Source organism: Phacochoerus africanus, chromosome 16, assembly GCF_016906955.1.
Source record: "Phacochoerus africanus isolate WHEZ1 chromosome 16, ROS_Pafr_v1, whole genome shotgun sequence".
NCBI classification, from domain to species: Eukaryota; Metazoa; Chordata; class Mammalia; order Artiodactyla; family Suidae; genus Phacochoerus; species Phacochoerus africanus.
Window position 1 is genome coordinate 7,415,020 of NC_062559.1, and position 18,195 is coordinate 7,433,214.

At 55.3% G+C, this 18,195-nt stretch overlaps 1 gene segment (V, D, J or C); it reads right to left on the bottom strand.

The window, feature by feature from the left end:
* Positions 1-776: 776 nt before the first annotated feature.
* The window catches only part of LOC125117459 (T cell receptor beta constant 2-like), a 51,411-nt gene continuing 33,992 nt past the window's right edge, over positions 777-18,195 (bottom strand). Inside the window, 6 exon segments of the C gene segment in view lie at positions 777-1,015; positions 1,277-1,383; positions 1,538-1,555; positions 1,976-2,362; positions 5,577-5,618; positions 13,667-13,690. Of these exon segments, the coding sequence occupies positions 995-1,015; positions 1,277-1,383; positions 1,538-1,555; positions 1,976-2,362; positions 5,577-5,618; positions 13,667-13,690 (599 nt within the window).

An 18,195-nucleotide genomic window follows, 5' to 3' on the forward strand; every position in this document is an offset into this window, starting at 1 on the left:
TTTCCTCTGCCTCTGGGTGCTGTTCTCTACAACAATGGTTATAACCTGCTCGTGGTGTTAACCTGACCGTTCACAGCAAGAGAACGGTCTCCACCCAAGGGGGTGCATTCAACACACTACGTTTGGGGTGGCCTGGTCTCCATCCCATCAAGTGTAGGAGCCTGTTGAAAGGGCTACTCAAGCGTAGTACCCCAGCAGCCACTGGACCCTTCTCCCTTTCTTCTCCAACCCTCCCCAGGGCCTGACACCAGGCAACCTCTCTCTGTGAAATCTCCAGGTTTTATACCTTGGTGTTTTCAACCTGTGCCTTCTTTAGAATCCTAACCATGGCAGGCTGAGTAGAACGAAATATTATGCCCAAATTCTGAAACCAGACAAGATGGAAGTACTAAGAACAGATAGAGACAAGCCCTAAATACATAACAAGTGAAACTTGAACCTGGGAATTAAGAAACGACCAGACATTCTAGCCCACTGGTCACTCTGTACACTGAGGTGGGGGGGGGGGGGGTTGTGGTTCACTGGCATTCATCCTTATCTGTCCTCAGTATGCAAGTTTTCCAGAGCCCAGCTCCTTGCCTCTCAGACTCAGACTACATAATGGGAGCTGGAATGCTCAAGAAGGGACCACACGGGTCCAGCCTCCATCAGGAGACTAGGAGAAAGTAGCATGGGTCAGAGAAGAGGGTTAGTCACTCCCTATGCCCGAGAGGTGGTGCCTTCCCTAAATCAGAGGTAGATCAGCAGAGGATAGAACTCCACGGACACTCCTAGGATGCAATCATGACATTTTATTGAGTTAGTCTAGTTCACGTTCAGTGTGGAGGAGCTCAGCCTTCAGGGAAGCTGGGAGAAGAGCAACATATCCATGTAGGAAGGAGATAAGAGGTGCAGAGAAAGAGAGAGACTCTTAAGAAACACTAATTGGAAACATGTTACAGTGAATCTAGGGTGAAGATAAAGAACGACTCAGGATGCACTTTCAGAGCTGGTCTCAGGAATCCTTTTTCTTTACCTGGGGAAGAGAGGACACAGTCAGGGTGTCAGGGGCCATGGGAGAGTAGGAGTGGGTCAGAGGAGGCTGACTCTGGGGCCGGATTTTAGGCTGATTCTTCCCAGCCTCCAAAGCTACATTCTGTAATGGTGCTTGCACTTTCCCCCCAGTCTGGCAAGCCCATTATAATTCCACTGAGTTGCCAGGAACTGACCCCAAGTTACCTGGTATGAGGTTCCACCCCTCCCTTCAATCACTGCCCCCTCCTGCCCTCCTGCTTACCGTGGCCATCAGCACCAGGGCGCTGACCAGCACAGCGTACAGGGTGGCCTTCCCCAGCAGGATCTCATAGAGGAGGGTGGCAGACAGGACCCCTTGCTGATAGGACGCTGGGGACAGAAAGGAGGAGATGGTGGATACCTTGGAGCCCATTATCTCTGGGCTCCTCTCCATGCCCCATCCGCCCCCGCCCCCCCCCGGCACCCTCTGGTTCTAGAGCAAAGACCATGAAAGATGGAGACAAACGAAAAGAGGGCTACTTACCAGAGGTGAAGCCACAGTCTGAAAGAAAAAAGGAAGAGGGAAATGGATGAGTAGGGAATTCCACTTCTGAAAGAGACTGAGCTTAAGTCACAGCCTTTAAAGGCATCGGCCCATAGCCCAAAGAAAAGCCAGTCATGTGGTAAGACACAGCCCTCCTATGTCAGCAGCACTGCCATCATGATCTTGGGAAACTAGGACCAGCACTCAGACCTGAGCTGTGCAGGTGGGCAGTGAAGGGACCCAGCAGCACAGCTGAGTTGCACCGAGCACCTGGGGGAGGAACGAGCCCCATGTGCCCCGTCCACCCTCGTGCTGCCTCTGGCCTTCCCACCCCACCCCTTTGGTCCGGATCTAGACAGTCCGGCCCTCTCCCTGGGTCTCTCCCTTCCTCTGCTCTGACGCCCTCCATGCAGAAGCCGCCCAGGCCCCGCTGCTCACCGGCTTTGCCCCAGGCCTCCGCACTGATGTTCTGGGTGATGGGCTTGGTCCAGTTGTACTCCCACTCGTCCTCCTCCGTGAGCCCGTAGAACTGGACTTGGCAGCGGAAGTGGTTGCGGGGGTTGTGCCAGAAGGCGGCGGTGACCCTCAGCCGGCTGCTCAGACAGTAGCTGGAGTCATTGCGGCTGGAGTCCTCCCTGTGGGGCTGAAGGTCCGTGCTGACCCCGCTCTGGACCTGCTTCCCGTTCACCCACCAGCTCAGCTCCACGTGGTCGGGGTAGAAGCCTGTGGCCAGGCACACGAGGGTGGCCTTCTGGGTCCGGGAGATCTCCGCCTCCGATGGTTCAAACACGGCCACCTTGGGTGGTCTCACCTGCTGCAGGTCCTCTGCAAGGAAGGGGGGTTGGGGCCAGGGCTGCTCTGAGGGCTGGGAGGTGTGTTATGGCCGTGTGTGTGTGTGTGTGTGTGTGTGCGTGTGTGTGTGTGTGTCAGACAGAGTGTGTGAGTGTGTGCATGTGAGAGAGGGCAGGGCAGGAGCTTATCATGAGGCCAAATTATGTAGCTGTGTTTTGGGGGGTCACCACCCCACTCCCCTGTGATCTTTCTACCTCCACGTGCCCATCCTGTGTACTCACCCTATGACAGGCCTGGCTACTGTGTCTCCATCCCTGAAGGTGGCATTACAAATGGCACTGCCCAACATCCTGAGTCATGGCTCTCCTTTCACATTATTTGAGTTCTTATCCAGCCATACAGACCTGCCTGTCTACTCCTCACTGTGATATGCTGTCATTATGTAAATAGATCACTGGATTGGAATCAGAAAGACAGAGTTCAGGAGTTCTCATCATGGCTCAGCAGTAATGAACCCGACTAGTATCCATGAGGATGCAGGTTCAATCCCTAGCCTCCCTCAGTAGGTTAAGGATCCATTGTTGCTGTGAGCTGTGATGTAGGTCGAAGATGCAGCTCAGATCCCACATTGCTGTGGCTGTGGTGCAAGCCAGAGGCTACAGCTCGGAGTCGACCCTTAGCCTGGAAACCTCCATGTGTCCTGGGTATGGCCCTAAAAAGAAAGAAAGAAAGAGAGAGAGAGAGAAAGAGAGGAAGAAAGAAAGAAAGGAAGAGAGGAAGAAAGATAGAAAGGAAGAAAGGAAGAAAGGAAGGAAGGAAGGAAGGAAGAAAGAAGGAAGGAAAGAGAGAAAGAAAGAAAAGAAGGAACAAGACAAGAGTTCAAATCTGATTTGCCCACCAGTGTGAGTTCAGATGGTCTCTCAGTTTCCTTGCATCGCTCTTTGCTTGGGAAGAGAAAATCTCCACACTGACTGTCTGGGTGGGGGGGGGGGGTAGAGATTACACAACATAAGGGTTCAGAAAGCCCCTGCCCTCAGCTGGGTTACATGTATGTGAGTTGGAGGGGCTGAGCAGCGAAGGCAACTTGGGCCTAAGAAGGGCCTCTGGGGGTTTGCTGCAGAGGACAGTATAGAGGTGGCATATTCTGTGGGCTCCTGTGAGGACATCCTTTGGATTGGGGTGTGCTCATGAGAATGGGGGGTTTTCTGACTTTTGGGTGCTTCAGGAGGCCATCCTAGCCGTTCTTCTGCCTCTGGGTACACCTGAGCCTCCTGGCCTCTGACAGACTCTCATCTCCCTGTGTTTCCAATTCAGGCATCTTCAACCTTCTTTGCCCCCTGCTTCCACATGTTAACCCTTTCCCTACCAGCAAGCTGCCTAAAAGTGGCCCAGAGATCATCAGAGCATCTTCTGCCCTGTTGTCTTGATACAACTTTGGTCCTGAGCTTGTGGCCTGCAGCCCCTTCGAAGGCCTGGGCTAGGGCATCATTTACTGCCCATGCAGCCTTCTCATCTGGCTGCCTCATTGCTTCTGGGCCCCCAGTACATTCATTTTATCCTGCTGTTTATTATAGGTTGATTTATTTCTGAGCACTTCTGTTACCAGGAAGACATCTCATTCTGGAGAGGTCTAGTTTATCCCAGAAGATGGAGAAAATGTTCTTCTAACTGACTCTTCCCGTTTCCATGGATGTGCCCTGACTTCACCGCTGGCTTCTTGGGTGTGTGACCTGAGCCCACAGATTCCCTTGCTTAAGGCCACAAATCATGAAAAGGCCAGGGCTTGGGACCCAAGTTTACCTGCTTGTCTCTACCATGGCTGATCCCAGGAACCCAGCTTTGCCTCTGAGAACAGCCCAGTTGACCCATTGGCTCCATCTTAATGAGACTAACTACAAACAGCCCTTGCTGTTGTGCAATAATCCAGGTAAATATAGCAGCAGCGAGGGTGTCTTCCCCTCCTGGGCCTCATGCTGTCATCCTCAGGTGACCTTTCAGGTCCCTTTCAAACACTAAGAGCCTAAGATCTTCCCTGGAACTTTCCTTATCTCACAAGCAAAATATCTGCACTCTGGCTGTTTAACCTAGAATACCTTGTGTGAGGGGGGAGCTTTCGGGCTGGGGGGAGGGGAGGTAATTTCTAGGGATAAATTCCCTGTAAGTGGAGCAGGTTCCTAGTCAGCCCATGTACACACAGCCTGGCCCTCAGGGGTCTGGGGCTTAGTTGGTGAGGAAGAAGTTTTCAATCTAGCAGTCAATCAACAAACTCTGCTTGCTTGGATTCTTTTCCTCAGGAACTCCCACTTGTCTGTCTCTTTCACCTCCCTGCTCCACTCTCCTTTGCCATTCTTTTCCTCCTTCTCTGTTCAGTGGAACCCTCCATCTACTTCCAGAAGCTGGCTCTGCCAGAGGCCAGCCATCCTGTGCTCACCCCTGATTTTTTCGTGCCTCTCCAGAGCATTTTCCCCTTTGCAGCAACTGCACCCTCTCCTACCCTGCCTGGAGGCCAGGATGCCCCCTCCTCCCATCAGTCTGTCTCCAATCAAGCAGCAATCCTAGTCCTAATAATAATTCTTTCTCAAGGCTCGCCCTGTCCGTAAGGACTGCAGAAAAAAAAAAAGAAACCAAAGCCCCCCTTGCCCTCTATCCGAGTTCTGAGACCAGGAGTTCCCCACGCCACACCAGCCCCCTCCCTTGCAGCTTTGGCTGCACTGATGAACAACTGGCCAAGGGCCCCAGCTTCAGCCCACCCCTTCTCCGGGGACCCCAGTGGGCCGCGAATGGGAGGCTAGAAGAAGGTCAAATCTCACCTATGACCGTGAGCCTGGTGCCCGGGCCGAAAATCTGCTCATAGGAACACAGGGGAGAAGCCCCGCACTCAAACCACGCGACGCCCAAAGGCTCTGGCTTCTGGGTCCAAGCGCCGGGCTCCAGCGCAGGGAGGGGACAAGGTGCCCGGATCCGACCGCCCTGTGCCGCCCCCGCCTTCCATCCCGCTCGCCGCCAGCTGCCGGTCCTTTAGACACTCACCCACCACGGTCAGCCGGCTGCCAGCCCCAAAGGTCAGGGCGGCCCCTGTTAAGCACAGCCCCGGCGCTGCCCACAAAAACCCAGCCGCACTGCCCGTGCTCACCTAGCACCAGCAGCCGCGTGCCTGGCCCAAAGTACTGGGTCTGTGAGTCACGGCCCCCCAGCTCCGCGCAAAAACCCGCCCTGCATCCCGCCCTGTCCAGGCGTCTAAGCTCACCTAGCACGGTCAGCCGTGTGCCTGGGCCAAAATACTGAATGTCTTGCTCACAGCCCAGAGGCCCAGGACAAAAACCAGCTGTATCCTCTCCTGACGCCCTGGACTCAGCCCAGATCAAAAACCAGCTGTATCCTCTCCTGACGCCCTGGACTCAGCCCAGGTCCCACAAACCCCTAGCGTAGCCCCCAGTGGAGTTGGGCAGCTGCCCACCTCTCTCTTTCCAGCTTCTCCCCTCCCCAAATCCTGTACCCCATCTTCGCTCCTTACCCAGCACAGTCAGCTTGGAACCGTCCCCAAAATACAGCTGCCCCGTGTTTCCACAGCCCCGGGGACTCAGGCATAAACTGAGCCTTGGCTGGGTCCATGAAGCCTGGTGGGATCCAAAATCCTTTCCCAGAAAGCCAGAGCCCAAGGGGTCACCCAGACTGAGCAGCCCATTCTCTCACCCTTCTAGAGCAATTTTCTTACCCAGCACAGTGAGCCTGGTTCCTGGTCCGAAATGCAGGTCATTGTAGGAGCACAGTGGGAAGTGGCTGCCCTCAATTCCTCCTGGCTGCCCCACATCCCCTGGCACAGACTGAGGACCACCCTCCTTCTCCCTGCAGCGTCTCTCTTCCCACCTACCTCCAGAACCAGCTGCACTCAGGAATCTGGACACTGCCCGAGCTCATCCCCAGTCTGCAGAGAACCAACTCGGCTTGGGGACAACACCGTGGGTGGGAAATCAGAAGGGATACTGGTGATGGAGGGTGGGGTTGGGAAGGGTTCCAGGCCAGACCCTGCCTCTTACTGCTTCTGAGACCTGCAACCTCTCAGGCCTCAGTCGCTCCACCTGGATGGGGTCATCTCCTTGCCCTGGGGTGGTTGTGAGTGCTTAACAAGTACCACACCTGCAAGTGCTTTGTCAGAGGGCCCTTGGATGAAAAGCGCTGGATGATGAGCCCACTTGGATGCCTTGATTCTTCCCTTGGCTGGAAGCTGGAAGCTGAATGCAGAGCGGGCAGGCAGAGATGTTCCCTGAGTCCCGGTCTCTCCCTGGGAGACCATGTCCAGGAGCAGCTCCACAGCCCGCTCCCAGCTCCTCTCCCCAGCTGGAGCCGGGGGTGTCTCCCCCTGGGCTCCGTGGAGCTATTTCTGAGGCAGGGCTTTTTGTAAAAACGCCTCCTCCACCTGTATCACCGTGGCCCCCCCCCCCCATAGCTCCCACAATGTTACAGCAGGATACAAAAATGTTTTCTCCCCTGGGTCCCCTTCCCTCAACCGCATGGGCAGAGGCAGGAAGTGCAGGTGGCAGAGTGGGGCTGGGAAAAGCCCAAGTCAGGGTACCTTGACAGTGGGGAGGGGCTTGGGGAAAGGCAAGCGGTGGGGGGAGGGAAGCCCCTCGCTGCAACCCGGGCAGCTCTGTGGAGATCACCTAGGTCATGAGGTCTCCCCTGGGGGACTCAGCGTGCCCACCTGCACGGAAGGACATTTATAGTGAGGCGGAGTGGGAGGAGCATCCACAGAGCAGGTGGCCACTTAGGGCAGGAGGACACAGCCTGAGCGCTCTGAACCTCCCCATTGCCTCCTGAGAGAGCGCCAAGCTCACGTCCATTCATTTATTCCTCAAATATTTAACGCACATCGACCACGGGCCAGGCCTCCTGGCAGTGGCAAGGATGGGGTCCACTCTCAGAGTGGGATGCACTGACGTGCCTTTTCAGCCCTCCTTTTCAAAACTCATGTGTTGACTCCATAAATACTATTGAGTGCCTGCAATGTGCCAGGCTCTTTTCTAGACACTAGAGAAACGCTAGCGAAATAAACAGACAAAAACCATGCACGCATCGCAGTTCAATCCTATGTTTGATACTTGGAAACAACCATTTTTATCATGTTCTTGTGTATCCCTCCAGAAATAAACCATGTAAGTACAAGCCAATACAACCCTGCACTTTTCCTTCCAGAACGCAGGGGTAGCACAACCATCACGCTATTCCACCCCTTGATGTCTCAGTGAACACTCTACCACGGAGAGGGCTTCTAGGAAAACGGAGAATCGGGTTACTTTATTTGCTTAATTATTGTCTTTTTAGGGCTGCACCTGCAGCATATGGAAGTTCTCAGGCTAGGGGTCGAATAAGAGTTGCAGCTGCCAGTCTACACCACAGCCAGGGGACCTGGGATCCAAGCTGCTTTGGCAACCTACTCAGCAGCTCAGGGCAATGCTTCATCCTAACCCACTGAGCGAGGCAAGGGATCGAACTCCCATCCTCAGGGACACTAGTCGCACCCTTAGCACGCTGAGCCACGGTGGGAACTCCGAGCCTTACTTTTGATAACTTCCATCTTGGAACCCTATGCCCAGCTGAGTGGAACTACCAAGAGGTACCCGACCGGGCACTTTCAGCCCCCCTTCATGTCTCTGACTGTCCTGACTCCTGTCCTGCCTGGATAAATGATACCAATTCTTCCTTTTTTAAAATCTTGGTCTTTTTAGGGCTGCACCTGTGGCACATGGAGGTTCCCAGGCTAGAGGTCGAATGGGGGCTGTAGATGCTAGCCTACGCCCGTCACAGCAATGCCAGATCTGAGCCACGACTGGGACCCACACCACGGCTCAGTGCAATGCCAGATCCTTAACCCACTGAGCGAGAACAGGGATGGAACCTGCGTCCTCGTGGATGCTAGTCAGATTTGTGTCCACTGAGCCACAACCGGAACTCCCCAATTCTTCCCTTGAAGAGCCTGCCCCTTTCTCAGACGCTCCCCAGATGATCACAGCAGAAACTGGGTGCTAGCCTCTCTGTCTGCACTGCAGTAGCCAGCTTGCATTGCTATTCAAAGCAGCACCTTCTATGTCAACTCTTTCTATTGGGAAATTATCTCTATGAGGAACAGGGACCTCTCAGGGACTGTGACTTGGATGTCTTTATTGTTCTGAATGTCAATAGCAAATGTTGCAAGGATAGGTGCCTAGTGAGTGGGGACTGTGCACACGCATGCATGCACGTGTGTGGGTATGTAGACACACAGGTCAGAATGCATGTGTGTGTTGCAACAGAGAGACAGCGGTTTTAGGCCTGTGAGTGGAAGGGCGGCTGGCTATTTCAGGCAGGCCTTAGGGTGACATATGCTCTGGAATTGGGTCATTTGTGGTTCACTCATTGATTCATTCATTTCCTCCAGGAGATCTTGTTGGGCTCAACACTGAGCCAAGGTCCGATGACATATCCCAGGGGTGTTATCTCAAAACACAATTCTGTCATCTTCAAGTGGGGGTGTAGATGCTATAGAGGTGGTTTCCACCAAGCAGGGTCAGTGACAGGAAGAAGGAGGGCACACAGTCTTGTGAAAGCAAACTACAGCCTGCATCTCATCCAGCCCTGAAGGGGTGGGGGAAGAGGCAAGGATGCTTCTTGGAGGAAGGCGTCAGCACTAAGTCTTCAAGGATGCCTGGGGGTTGACGCCTATGTCCATCCAAAGAGAGACGGCTGCAGGATGGCCTCCAAGCCAGGGGCTCAGGGGCCAGGGCGACGGGAGTGAGGATGGGTACAGACTAAGGAGGTGGAGGACCACAGTGGACCTTTCCTGCCATCCTGAGGACCATGCATTGCGTCCCCCTGGTGACAATGATGCCATAAAGAGCTTGGGAGGGATTTCTAGAGGTAGCCATCGGGCTGATCCTCGGGTTCAGGAACCCGTATCTTCTATCCTCCCGAGAGGGCTCAGCAGACATTTTCAAACTCGTTCAACTCACTGCAGTGCAGTTTACAACCAGGGTTGTTTCTTCACCTGGAAGATGCATGTGCTACTGAGGAGAGAGTTCCAAGTCCGTGACTTTTCTCAGCTGGAGGCATCACACGGTGACGAAGGAGGCCCAGCATTGTTCTCAGGGAGACAGTGTTAAGGAGCAAGGCAGACACCTGGGTCACTGAGCTTTGCTGGCCTTGGGGACAGGACCACTTGGCAGGTGGCCGCACCTGTGTAGGTGGGCTCGCCCTCTGAGCACCTGTGTCCAGGTAGGACAGGACATCCCTCTAGGTGACATCCCCGTTTTGCTAAGCTGATCAGGGTAAGCCTCCCTCTTCGCCCATCACCACAATTCACACATCCCTACATTCCTCTGACAAGGAGGAGCCGTGCCAGCCACCGGCAGGGCCCCTCGCCCCTCTGAGCCAAGGGGACTGCACTGTCCTTGAGTGCCTCTGGTTTCCACCCTGGCTGGAGTCACATGGCAGTTCAGAGGTGAACCGAGAGCTCGCTAGACACTCGCCAGGCAGCATTCGGGCAGAAGAGGCTGTTTTTATTGGTTGGGTCAGCTCAGGCAGGCTGGGGTCCCCCCTGGGCTAGGGAGATGGCAGTCAGGAGTGGGCAGGGGTGCCTGCCCATGGGGGAGAGCCGAGGATGAGGAGAGAGATGAGAGCAGCTCCTCAGAAGCACTGGGAGGAATGGAAAGAGGAGAGTCACACCAGGCCCACACCAGGCTGGAAGCTCCTGGCTCCACGTCAGAGCCGGCCTCAGGCACCCTTTCTCTTGACCTGGAGGAGAGACGGTTTGGGAGACGGCCACTAGCCAGGAGTGCTGGGGACTGACAGGAGTCGAATGGCCCCCTGATGAGACCAGTAGCAAAGGGCAGGGCTCTTCCCAACAACATGGGGCTTTCAGGGAGCCCGGTTCTCCTTCCCCACGTGGCCCTGCCGTGGTCCTTCCCAGAGGCACGCCGTGCCTTGTGAGGCAGATGGGTGACCCCCCTCTTCACTCTGAGCCCCTGCTGGGGTCCACATGCTCCTGGGTCTGAGTTGCTCTGTTTCAAGGGTCGCCTCCACCCTGCCTGCCCCCTCCTGCCCTCCTCCTTACCGTGGCCATCAGCACCAGGGCGCTGACCAGCACAGCGTACAGGGTGGCCTTCCCCAGCAGGATCTCATAGAGGAGGGTGGCAGACAGGACCCCTTGCTGATAGGACGCTGGGGGCAGGAAGGGGAAGCGGGTGGGTCCCACTGAGCATGTTGCCCTGGGATTTTTGCACCCCTCCCCTGCTCCCCAGCATGGTCCGTGGGTTCTTCAGTCTCTGCTTCCAGAGCCAAGGTCATGGGAGATGGACAGAAAGCAGGAGAGGAACACTTACCCGAGCTGAAGCCACAGTCTGAAAGAAAACAGAGGAGGGAAACGGGTGAGAGACTCCGTCTTCTAGAGCAGACCGATGGCAAAGCCAGCCTTCCTCAGTCCTTCAGCAGGCCAGCTGCTAAATCTTGCCAGCACCTCTGTGAGCTTGGGTGTGGCTCCTTTCCCAGTTGAGCCTTCAGATTAGACCCCAGCTTTGCCTGACACCTGACTGCAACCTCTTGAGGGAGAGGACCCGGCTTAACTCTGCCCAAATTAAAGTTCCCATCGTGGCTCAGCAGTTAACGAGCCCAACTAGCATCCATGGGGTTGCGGGTTCGATCCCTGCTCTCCCTCATTGAGTTAAGGATCTGGTGTTGCTCTGAGCTGTGGTGTAGGTCGAAGACATGGCTCAGATTCCCGCATCACTGGCACTGTGGTGTACCCCTTCGGCTACAGCTCCAATTGAACCCCTAGCCTGGGAACCTCCATATGCCATGGAGGCAGCCTTAAAAAAACATCAAAGAACACCAAAATAAAATAAACTCTTCCCAGTTTCCTGACCCATCAGAACTATGTGATAATAAATGTATGGGGGGTTGAGGGGCTTAAAAACTAAGCAGAACAAAATGCCCTCCCCATCAGAACTATGTGATAATAAATGTATGGGGGGTTGTGGTGCTTAAAAACTAAGCAGAACAAAATGCCCTCCCCATCTCCCAAATCTAAGCCAGCCTTACAGTCAGCCCAGGCTCAGAGCAGCCTCAGGTCAGTCCTAGCACTGCCTTCCTTCTCTTGTGCCCATGTGCCCCTGTGCCCAGAGCATCCTTGGAATTCATGACTCAGGGCAGCCCTGAAGAGGATGAGGGCCAGCACTCAGACCTGAGCTGTGCAGGTGGGCAGTGAAGGGACCCAGCAGCACAGCTGAGTTGCACCGAGCACCTGGGGAAGGAACGAGCCCCATGTGCCCCGTCCACCCTCGTGCTGCCTCTGGCCTTCCCGCCCCACCCCTTTGGTCCGGATCTAGACAGCCTGGCCCTCTCCCTGGGTCTCTCCCTTCCTCTGCTCTGACGCCCTCCATGCAGAAGCCGCCCAGGCCCCGCTGCTCACCGGCTTTGCCCCAGGCCTCCGCACTGATGTTCTGGGTGATGGGCTTGGTCCAGTTGTACTCCCACTCGTCCTCCTCCGTGAGCCCGTAGAACTGGACTTGGCAGCGGAAGTGGTTGCGGGGGTTGTGCCAGAAGGCGGCGGTGACCCTCAGCCGGCTGCTCAGACAGTAGCTGGAGTCATTGCGGCTGGAGTCCTCCCTGTGGGGCTGAAGGTCCGTGCTGACCCCGCTCTGGACCTGCTTCCCGTTCACCCACCAGCTCAGCTCCACGTGGTCGGGGTAGAAGCCTGTGGCCAGGCACACGAGGGTGGCCTTCTGGGTCCGGGAGATCTCCGCCTCCGATGGTTCAAACACGGCCACCTTGGGTGGTCTCACCTGCTGCAGGTCCTCTGCAAGGAAGGGGGGTTGGGGCCAGGGCTGCTCTGAGGGCTGGGAGGTGTGTTATGGCCGTGTGTGTGTGTGTGTGCGTGTGTGTGTGTGTGTGTGTCAGACAGAGTGTGTGAGTGTGTGCATGTGAGAGAGGGCAGGGCAGGAGCTTATCATGAGGCCAAATTATGTAGCTGTGTTTTGGGGGGTCACCACCCCACTCCCCTGTGATCTTTCTACCTCCACGTGCCCATCCTGTGTACTCACCCTATGACAGGCCTGGCTACTGTGTCTCCATCCCTGAAGGTGGCATTACAAATGGCACTGCCCAACATCCTGAGTCATGGCTCTCCTTTCACATTATTTGAGTTCTTATCCAGCCATACAGACCTGCCTGTCTACTCCTCACTGTGATATGCTGTCATTATGTAAATAGATCACTGGATTGGAATCAGAAAGACAGAGTTCAGGAGTTCTCATCATGGCTCAGCAGTAATGAACCCGACTAGTATCCATGAGGATGCAGGTTCAATCCCTAGCCTCCCTCAGTAGGTTAAGGATCCATTGTTGCTGTGAGCTGTGATGTAGGTCGAAGATGCAGCTCAGATCCCACATTGCTGTGGCTGTGGTGCAAGCCAGAGGCTACAGCTCGGAGTCGACCCTTAGCCTGGAAACCTCCATGTGTCCTGGGTATGGCCCTAAAAGAAGAAAGAAAGAGAGAGAGAACGAGAGAAAGAAAGAAAGAAAAGAAGGAACAAGACAAGAGTTCAAATCTGATTTGCCCACCAGTGTGAGTTCAGATGGTCTCTCAGTTTCCTTGCATCGCTCTTTGCTTGGGAAGAGAAAATCTCCACACTGACTGTCGGGGGGGGGGGGGGGTGGTAGAGATTACACACATAAGGGTTCAGAAAGCCCCTGCCCTCAGCTGGGTTACATGTATGTGAGTTGGAGGGGCTGAGCAGCGAAGGCAACTTGGGCCTAAGAAGGGCCTCTGGGGGTTTGCTGCAGAGGACAGTATAGAGGTGGCATATTTTGTGGGCTCCTGTGAGGACATCCTTTGGATTGGGGTATGCTCATGAGAATGGGGGGTTTTCTGACTTTTGGGTGCTTCAGGAGGCCATCCTAGCCGTTCTTCTGCCTCTGGGTACACCTGAGCCTCCTGGCCTCTGACAGACACTCATCTTCAACCCTCTTTGCCCCCTGGCTTCCACATGTTCACCCTTTCCCCACCAGCAAGCTGCCTAAAAGTGGCCCTGAGATCATCAGAGCATCTTCTGACTACAGGGCTCCCTGGGGAGGGCAAAGCGAGCTTGCCTCCCTGTTTGTGAGTCCCTGTGGGGTATGAGCAGCAGGCCTCCCCAAGTGGGTGTGACCGCCTGTCCTGGCAAGCTTCTGTGCTGTGTGCATGGCTGGGGGGTGGCCTAGGCTCAGACAGAATTAGCAACCTTTTCTTATTCCAGCCCCCCTCTGTCACATACCCAGCTCTTCATCCCTCATCCACACGCCAACCCTGGCCCACCCCCCCCTTTGTCACTGGTCTCCCCTCCCTCCCCATAACCTCGGAATTACGATCCAACTCTGCTGCATACTCCACATGGAGCTGGTATTGTTCTTCATAGCAGATTTAGCAGCAGGTTGGTTGATGACTCTGCATAGCAGAGGGAAGCCGTACACAGATTCACCTGTCCCAGTTCATTAAAGGGCCACGCTTAGAACCCAAGTTCACCTGCATCAAAGATCTCTGTCTTTTCTCCAGCCTGTCTGTCATAGGAGCCCTGACTGCCTCTGGGAACAGCTCAGCGGAGCCACACTGGCTCCATCTTAATGGGACTAACTACAAACAGAGCCTACTCTTGTCCAATAATCCAGGTAAATATACGCTTGCTGAGGGTAGACACTCTGGGGTCTCATGTTCTCATCACCATGAGGCCTTTGTTGATGTTATTATTATTATTTTTAATGTCTGTTCGTGAAAGCTGTTTCTCAGGCCAGGGATTGAATTTGAGCTCCTGCTGAGACCTATGCTGCAGCTGTGGCAACGCCTGATCCCTTACCTCACGGTGGCCTGCCTGGGGATCAAGCCTAGTGGCTCCACAGAGAGCTGAGCTGCTGCAGTCTGATTCCCAACCCACGGAGCCACAGTGGAACTCCCAGGGGGTCTTTAAGGTCCCCTTTCCAGAAATAAGGGCCTGAGGTTCTCCTGGGAGAATTCCTTGCCAATATCTGCATTTTAATATACCTCCTTCATCAGCTGGCTGTTCAACCTTGTTCCACTCGAATACCTAGTTTGAGGAGGGAGATTGGGGGCTGGGGGGGCAGGCAGGATGTACCTGGGGAGTGGCTCCACCTCAGTGGGGATGTCCCATCAAGCCCATGTATGCTGTACACACAGCCTGGCACTCAGGGGTCTGGGGCTCAGCAGGAGGGGCAGGGGGTTCAAATCTCTTATTTATTTATTTTTACTGCTGTCCCTGGGGCACATGGAGGTTCCCAGGTTAGGGGTCCAATTGGAACCATAGCCGCTGACCTACATCACAGCCACGGCAATGGCAATGCGGGACCCCAGCCGCTCTGCGACCTACACCACAGCTCAGGGCAATGCTGGATCCTTAACTCACTGAGCGAAGCCAGGGATCAAACCCAGATCCACAACGGGAACTCCTAAAACCTAATTTTAAATCCCAGCTTCCAGAGTCAATCCACAAACCCTGCTTGTTAGGATTCTTTTCCTCACTGCCTGGTGTCTCTCTCTCTCTCTCTCTCTCTCTCTCCCTCGCTCTCTCTCTCTCTCCCTCTCTCTCTCTCTCTCCCTCTCTCTCTCTCTCTCTCACTAGTTAACCTCTCTCTGTTCCACTCTTGTTCATCATCCTATTCCTCCTCCTCTGTTCAGTCAAACCCTCCTCCTACCTCCCAAGAGCTGGCTCTGCAGGGGAGCCACCATCTCTGCTTTTGGCTGTTCCTCTAGCTCCCTGTCCCTCTGCAGGCGCTACAGCCCTGCAACCCTTCCTACTGCCCAGGGTTGCCTCCTCAGTCTTTTTCTCCAATCAAGGGGCTCACAGATTCCCCATAAATCCTCTTTTCACTATGGCTCCCGCTGCCCCTGAATACCTCAGAGAAAAAAAGACCAAAGCCCCTCTTGCCCTCTGTCTCTGTTCTAGTATACAATCCGCCCCCCCCTCACCCCTTATCCCTTGCAGAGCTGGCCCCACTGATGGACAACTGTCCAAGTGTCCCACCTCCAGCCCACCCTACCTTTCTCAGGAGATGCAGGGACCCCAAGTGGAAAGCAAGAAGAAAGCAAATCTCACCTATGATGGTGAGCCTGGTGCCTGGGCCAAAATACCGCTCCTGAGAGCACACAGTCCCAGCCCAGCAGGCAAACTCGCCAGTGCTCAGCCCTCAGGCTCCTGGGTCCCAGTGCCTGGCTCCAGCGCAGGGAGGGGACCTGGTGCTCAGATCTGCCCGCCCTGCACTACTGCCGCCTTCCATCCCACCCTGCCACCGGCTCCCTGGCTCACAGACACTCACCCAGCACAGTCAGCTGCCTGCCAGCCCCAAAGCTCTGGGGGGCACCTGCAGAACACAGCCCTGGGTCTACCCACGAAACCCCAGCCGCGCTGCCCACGCTCACCTAGCACCAGGAGCCGGGTGCCCGGCCCGAAGTACTGGGTCTCTGAGTCACGGCCCCCCAACCCCGTGCAAAATCCCTCCCCTCCCTGCATCCCGCCCTGTCCTGGCGTCCCCTCTCACCTAGCACAGTCAGCCAGGTGCCTGGGCCAAAGTGCTGAGTGTTTTGACTCACAACCAAAGTTAGCAGCACAAAAACGGGTCCTGCCACCCAGCACCCTTTGCAAGAGCCTCACTCCCCTCCGTGGAGCCCCAGGACACCACCTTGCTCACCTAGCACTGTCAGGCGGGTGCCCTCGCCGAAATACAGAGGGTCTGTGCTCACAGCCCTGAGGCCCAGGACAAAAACCAGCGCTCTCCCCTCCTGAAGCCCAAGACTCAAACCCAAGTCCCACTAACCCTGAGCACAGCTCCAAATGTAGTTGGGCAGCTGCCCCCTCTCTCCCTCCTGCCCCAGGGAATCCAGCTGCCCACCTTACCCAGCACAGTCAGCCTGGAACCATCCCCAAAGTACAGCGGTGCCGCATTCACACAGCTCTGGGGACTCAGGCACAAACTGAGCCTTCCCTGAGTACAGCCTGGAGGGTCTGAAGTCCACTCCCTGGAAGCCAGGGTCCAGGGGGTCACCCAGCTGGGCAGCCCACTCTCACTCACCCACTGGAGAGGCTGTCTTACCCAGCACAGTGAGCCTGGTTCCTGGTCCGAAATGCTGCTCAGCGTAGCACAGTGCAAAGGGGCTGCCCTCAATTCCTCCTGGCTGCCCCACATCCCCTGGCACAGACTGAGGACCACCCTCCTTCTCCCTGCAGCGTCTCTCTTCCCACCTACCTCCAGAACCAGCTGCACTCAGGAATCTGGACACTGCTCGAGCTCACCCCCAGTCTGCAGAGAACCAACTCGGCTTGGGGACAACACCATGGGTGGGAAATCAGAAGGGATACTGGTGATGGAGGGTGGGGTTGGGAAGGGTTCCAGGCCAGACCCTGCCTCTTACTGCTTCTGAGACCTGCAACCTCTCAGGCCTCAGTCGCTCCACCTGGATGGGGTCATCTCCTTGCCCCGGGGTGGTTGTGAGTGCTTAACAAGTACCACACCTGCAAGTGCTTTGTCAGAGGGCCCTTGGATGAAAAGCGCTGGATGATGAGCCCACTTGGATGCCTTGATTCTTGGCTGGAAGCTGGAAGCTGAATGCAGAGCGGGCAGGCAGAGATGTTCCCTGAGTCCTGGTCTCTCCCTGGGAGACCATGTCCAGGAGCAGCTCCACAGCCCGCTCCCAGCTCTTCTCCCCAGCTGGAGCCGGGGGTGTCTCCCCCTGGGCTCCGTGGAGCTATTTCTGAGGCAGGGCTTTTTGTAAAAGCAACTCCTCCACCTGTATCACCGTGCCCCCCCCCCCCCCCATAGCTCCCACAATGTTACAGCAGGATACAAAAATGTTTTCTCCCCTGGGTCCCCTTCCCTCAACCTCATGGGCAGAGGCAGGAAGTGCAGGTGGCAGAGTGGGGCTGGGAAAAGCCCAAGTCAGGGTACCTTGACAGTGGGGAGGGGCTTGGGGAAAGGCAAGCGGTGGGGGGAGGGAAGCCCCTCGCTGCAACCCGGGCAGCTCTGTGGAGATCACCTAGGTCATGAGGTCTCCCCTGGGGGACTCAGTGTGCCCACCTGCACAGAAGGACATTTATAGTGAGGCGGAGTGGGAGGAGCATCCACAGAGCAGGTGGCCACTTAGGGCAGGAGGACACAGCCTGAGCGCTCTGAACCTCCCCATTGCCTCCTGAGAGAGAGCCAAGCTCACGTCCATTCATTTATTCCTCAAATATTTAACGCACATCGACCACGGGCCAGGCCTCCTGGCAGTAGCAAGGATGGGGTCCACTCTCAGAGTGGGATGCACTGACATGCCTTTTCAGCCCTCCTTTTCAAAACTCATGTGTTGACTCCATGAATACTATTGAGTGCCTGCAATGTGCCAGGCTCTTTTCTAGACACTAGAGAAACGCTAGCGAAATAAACAGACGAAAACCATGCACGCATCGCAGTTCAATCCTATGTTTGATACTTGGAAACAACCATTTTTATCATGTTCTTGTGTATCCCTCCAGAAATAAACCATGTAAGTACAAGCCAATACAACCCTGCACTTTTCCTTCCAGAACGCAGGGGTAGCACAACCATCACGCTATTCCACCCCTTGATGTCTCAGTGAACACTCTACCACGGAGAGGGCTTCTAGGAAAACGGAGAATCGGGTTACTTTATTTGCTTGATTATTGTCTTTTTAGGGCTGCACCTGCAGCATATGGAAGTTCTCAGGCTAGGGGTCGAATAAGAGTTGCAGCTGCCAGTCTACACCACAGCCAGAGGACCTGGGATCCAAGCTGCTTTGGCAACCTACTCAGCAGCTCAGGGCAATGCTTCATCCTAACCCACTGAGCGAGGCAA